The sequence below is a fragment of the Morus notabilis genome, unplaced genomic scaffold (genome assembly GCF_000414095.1).
Source record: "Morus notabilis unplaced genomic scaffold, ASM41409v2 Scaffold241, whole genome shotgun sequence".
In the NCBI taxonomy this organism is placed as follows: Eukaryota; Viridiplantae; Streptophyta; class Magnoliopsida; order Rosales; family Moraceae; genus Morus; species Morus notabilis.
Genome location: NW_010358037.1, coordinates 159010 through 164860, shown reverse-complemented (window position 1 = coordinate 164860; position 5851 = coordinate 159010). Strand labels below are relative to the sequence as shown.

Genomic DNA, 5851 nt, shown 5'->3' with positions numbered 1-5851 from the left:
AACTTCCGCCGGCGATTGCGGCTGATTCCGGCGGGGTTGGAGGTCGTGCCGCATGTCGTTGAACTCAGCTCGTCGAGATCTTTCTATTGACACCGTCGGTGTCAAAAACAGAGGTTGGAATCTGAACTTGGGTATTTGGCCATTGATGGTTTGTGTGAGAGAGAACGTGAGAGGAGAGAGAGAATGAGCGAGAATAAGAGAAAGAAAGTGCAAGAACCCTAAAAATTTCACTATATAAAGTATCTGATTAAGGCAAGATTACGTGCCTGATCTTATCCTCAATTATTTCCTCTAAACAGATTAAATTTATACTGATTAGAGGTAATTAGTTTAGCTCACGTAAGTTAATCTACTACTTACAGTCCAATATCAATTTCTGAATAATTCAATATTGTTTTATATTCTTACTCGCGTAATATTTCAAACTGTTTCAAGTCTTAAAATTAATTTTAGACTGAACAAATTCTAAATTTTAATTTTCTGTATTCTATCCCGAGAATGACGTTTCTGACAGTGTCAACTCCCGAGCTCATATTGTATCCATCTACTATAGGTATTTATCTTGTGACTTTAACCTAACTGTTTGGCAATTAAGGATTTTTTTCTTCTTTTAAAATGTCAGTGCGTTTTTTTTTATATGCCGCTAACATCGTGCTGTGCTTAGAGATTCTTGAAATTAAGATTCTCAAACTATACTTGTACTGAAAATTATTCTGCCTTAAAATACGGCGAGAATTTATCGATCGAATTTACTTGATCGAAACATGAACTTAACATGAAATTTGCTATAGAATTTAGGAATACATATATTAATTCCATAAATCCTCCATTCACAATATAACATAATATTTTCTAAGAAAATCCTTGGCTTAAAAATACATGAATTGTATTATTTAAGGTCTGAAATTTTCTCAGTCATTACAACTTTTAAAATGCGAGAGGGTTTGTACAAGTGGCAAGTTATGCCATTCGGCCTTTGTAACGTGCCGAGCACCTTCCTGCGGCTTATGAACCATGTTCTCAAACCTTTTATCGGGCGGTTTGTGGTCGTTTACTTCGATGAAATTCTAGTCTACAGTAAAGACCCCGCTGAACACATAAAGCAACTTAAGGAAGTGCTAGCAGCCCTAAGGGAACATAAGCTCTTCCTCAATCTTAAAAAGTGTGAGTTTCTTACTGATAAATTACTTTTTTTTAGGTTTTGTGATTAGTGAGCGGGGCATTGAAGCGGGTGTGCGCAAAGTGGAAACAATCCGCAACTGGCCGACCCCCACTATAGTGCATGATGTTCGAAGCTTCTATGGACTAGCCACATTCTATCAGCGGTTCATTCGGCACTTTAGCACTCTCATAGCTCCCATCACAGATTGCTTGAAATAGGGTCGGTTCACTTAGGGGGCCGAACAAGAGCAGAGCTTCGCTCTCGTCAAAGAAAAGCTTAGCACCACACCTGTGTTGGCCCTGCCGAACTTTGATAAGGTCTTTGAGGTGGAGACTGATGCCTCCATGGTTGGCATTGGCGTGGTACTCACTCAGGATGGGAGACCAATTGAATTCCTCAGTGAGAAACTCAGCAAAGCCCGACGTAAATTTAGCACCTACGAACAAGAATTTTTTGCTGTAGTATGGGCTTTACAACACTAGGAGTCATATCTCATCTCCAAGGATTTTGTCCTACACAGCGATCACCAAGCTTTACGGTACATTCACTCTAAAAAGACACCAACCAAATACACACTAGGTGGGTCCCTTGCCTTCAACGGTTCAACTTTGTGATCCAACACAAGTCTGACAAATCAAACAAGGTAGCGGACACTCTCAGCTACAAACCGCATTTGCTCACCACCTTAGCAACGGAAGTAACTAGCCTCGAAAGCTTGCGCGACCAATATGCTGATGATGAAGATTTTGGTACCATTTGGTAGGGGTATTCGGCGGTTAAAAACTGTCAGTTTTGGTTGGTTCGGTGACCGAATCGACCGTGTCGGTTTTTAGAAACCAGGAACCGAAACTGAACCATAAAATTACTATTCGGTTCGGTTAACCGAATTTTGGTTTTCAGTTTTAGTAATCTGGATGGTAACTATCAGTTAACTATCAGGTTACCCGCATATTTAGTTGCATTTTTTGACCAGAAATTGCGAAAAAATGTAAAACATTCATTGTATGCAAGCATGTAATCACAATAAATAAATATAAAGCACAACATCCAAATTGATAATACCACAAACACAAAATATCCAAATCCAATGTCCAAAATCTAAAGTACAAACTAGAAATTTGAAAGTTACAACAAACAATACTAATGTTCAAAGTGTAAAAAACATTAAATTGGCATAAGAAATTAAGAAGTCTAAAGCATAATTAAAAAGCATAGTGAAGTTCATTTCCAATTTCTCATAAACCTCCTATTCCCCTTCATCCGAATCCAAATCCAAATCCATTATATCTTCATATGGCTACAATAGAAAATTAGAATTAAGTAAATGAAATTGAAAAGATAATGAGAAAAAAAGAAGAAATAGATATAACTCTAATTATCTTACTTGGGTCTTTTAGAAGATTCCGCATCATTTACTTGAGCGCTTCCGTCCTTTGAACACGTTGGAGTAGAAACAACCTCACCATCATCTACAAGAAAATTATAAATTAATTTACATGTGTCATGAAATGAATAAAAAAGATATAATTATAACAAGTATGTGTAGTATGTACAATCATGATTAGTATTACCTGAGACAACATGATAGCAATCTGCAAAAGATTCAACCTTATCCATATATTGCCTAAGAACCACGGGTTCATATTCTTCATCCTTCACGTTCAACTAACTTTTTAAGCAAATAAGTACTTTCACCATCCTGAGAGCCAATGAACTCCTAAAAGGATCAAGAATACGACGACCGGTAGAAAAAGCTGATTCAGATGCAACCGTCGAAACCAGAACTACAAGCACATCTTTAGCAATTTGGGACAAGACCTTATACCTAGGAGCATTTACTTTCCACCAACCTAGAATGTTAAAACTGTCATCCATTAGCTCTTCACATTGCTCAGATAAATACTTATCCACATAATTCTTCTGCACATTTACACCATTCCCACTCATCTTTTGCTTTCTAAACGTGGCCTCTATCTCATCATCAATAACCGGCATTGAGGCGGGCTCACTAGATGCCGTAATTGTTGAACGACTTGAAATACAACCAGAATAAGTTTCTACTGAGTGAGCTAACATTGTATTCCTAAATCGAGGTTTGGCCAACTGTGATAATTACGGTTGCTTAATAGTAGAATTAGGGGGGGAGGGGGATGACGAGGAGCCAAAGGTGGAGGAGGAGCCCGATCATGATATTCCTTATACAATCTACGCAATGTGTCCTCAACCCCTTTTAACAACGTGTTAGATGTCGAATCATTGTTGATACACTTGAAGGCAAGAGCAAGATAATCCAACTTATATCTTGGATCAAGAACCAAGCCAAGAAACATCATGTGATTCATTTTCTCGACATTTCCCCAATACTTATCAAATTTCTTATTCATCATTGTTGCCATTTCATTCAACATAGGATCATCACACTCCTCTAACTTAATCAACTCTCGTTTGACAGCACAAATATCTTTGAAATAGAAGTTTGAAGTGACATAATATGAACCATTAAACTTCTTCGTCAAAGTGTAAAACTTTCCTAAGAACCTCAGAAAAACCCTTGCATTGTCCCAATCCGTCTCATTTGGTGGACCCTCCATCTTTTTGTCTTTTATAACTTCATCAAAGTAAGCACAATAGTTTTGATCCAAAAGCAACCTCTCAAAAATGGGGACAAACTTGAAAGAAGTCTCCAACATTAGGTAGGTAGAGTTCCACCTCGTTTTCACATCCAAACACAATAGGGCAGTTGAGTTGATGTTTTCTTCTTCATGCACTCCTTAAACTTCTTGAGGCGTTGAGGTGAGGACCTCACATTCCTAACTGCATTGCGAATGCTTGCAATAGAATATGCTAAGTTCGTGAGCCCGTCATTAACAATCAAGTTTAGAATGTGACAGACACACCGCATATGTATCGCCTGGCCATCTAAGACAAGAAAATTAGGAATATCTTTGACTTTTTTCTTCAACCTGTCCATAGCCACATCATTGGACGATGCATTGTCCACTGTAACTGTGAACAATGCAGTTATGCCCCAATCATTAAGGTAAACCAAAATCTCATGTGCAACTGTTTCTCCTTTATGATTCGGAACTTGGATGAAATTAATGATCCTTTTCTGCATATTCCAATCTTCATCGATCCAATGTGCGGTCAAACACATGTAATTGATGTTCTGAATTGATGTCCAAGTATCAGTCATCAAACACACCCGTTGCTTTCCTAAAACCTTCTTCAACTTCTTCTTCTCCTCCAAAAACATTTGATAAACATCCCTCGCAATTGTTATCCTTGAAATGTCAAACACTCTAGGATTCAAGTACGCCGAATAGCGCTTAAACCCTTTACCTTCCACGTGTCGGAACGGTAACTCATCCAATACGATATACTCTGAAACGGCTCTCTTATAACCCTCATTGGACTAAGCTCTTAATGTCATAGTACTAGTAGCAGTGTCCTCCTCATGTGCTCCGATCTTTCTACTAAATTGGATGGTCTTTTGTTTGTTTTCACTCTCTGGATTCATCAAGCAACTTTATATATGACTTTTCATTGTAGACGTGCCATTCTTTTTCGAATCAGCGGCATAAGTGACACCACAATGCTTGTAAGTAGCCCTCTTGGTTTTTTTGTCCCTCGTGAAATGCTGCCAAACCGGGCTTACTTGTCGGGCTTTCTTCATTTTCTTAGTACATTTCCCTTCTTCCTCAGTTGTCTCTTGTGTTTCAGTAGTTTCGGTTTCTTTTTTACTAGATTGAGACTCTATCTCTTTTTGCTTTTCCGATGAAGACATCTATAAGAATTAAACTAAAAGTTAAAAAATCACATGCTTTCTTGTTGATGTTAATGATGAACTTTTATTATATCTATCTATTTGTATTAAGCTATAAGAATTAAGCTTTCTTGATGTGGCATAAATCCAAACACAAAACCAGAATTAGAACATGCTTGCAATATAAATCTTCTTTATATTAATAGCATGTGAATAATAAGAGAGAGGATATGGAGATTCCAGTTGTACACAATGCATTCAATCCAAAATCCTATCCTTGTCTTATGTTTCCTTTCGGTTTTGGTATTGCTCTAACCACTAAAAACCCAAACAAACACACCCACTTCTTCACTAAAAACTCTCCTTCTTTCTCTCTCTCTCTCACATTCCCTTACTTCCAAACCTTGGTAATGCCAAGGAATTCCTTGGATTGAAGAACTATTGTGAATACTTCACTCTCATCAAATTCTACCCCTATTTGATTTTCTCTAGCTTCTTATCTAATCTAAACCCTTGTTTCTAGATTCTTTTAATCCCAAAAAAAAAAGGAAAAAAAAAATGAGTTTTGTGAATCTGAGTACATGGGTCCAACCGTCCAAACTCCAAACCTGTTCTCAATTCCCCTTTCTTCAATCCCCTTTCACCTTCTAAAGAATAATTTCCCAATTCCCCTTTCTTCAATCCCAAAACGACACCGTCCGAGTCCGTCGTCTTCTCTCTCCACCGTCTCCGCCATGCTCACCTAGCAAAAACCTCTCCAAAATTCACATAAACTCTCCCATATAGATTACAGACAATGGTTCCTTTTATATTTTTCCCCCATTTCCCAGAATTCCATTCTAACATAATTTTAATTTAGTCATTGTGAAACAGCAAATAGAAATCCAATTTAGTCACAATATCAATATGTTTCCTTCCACAAA

General features: G+C 37.6%; 1 protein-coding gene across 1 annotated transcript in view; it reads right to left on the bottom strand.

Annotated features, from left to right (window-relative positions):
* Positions 1-3878: 3878 nt before the first annotated feature.
* Positions 3879-5851, bottom strand: part of LOC112095410 (zinc finger BED domain-containing protein RICESLEEPER 1-like) — a 3787-nt gene continuing 1814 nt past the window's right edge. The window contains exons 4-5 of the mRNA XM_024177350.1: positions 4821-4949; positions 3879-4559 (exon numbers count right to left, since the gene is read on the bottom strand). Of these exons, the coding sequence (XP_024033118.1) occupies positions 3879-4559; positions 4821-4949 (810 nt within the window). The remainder of the gene's footprint in view (positions 4560-4820; positions 4950-5851) is intronic.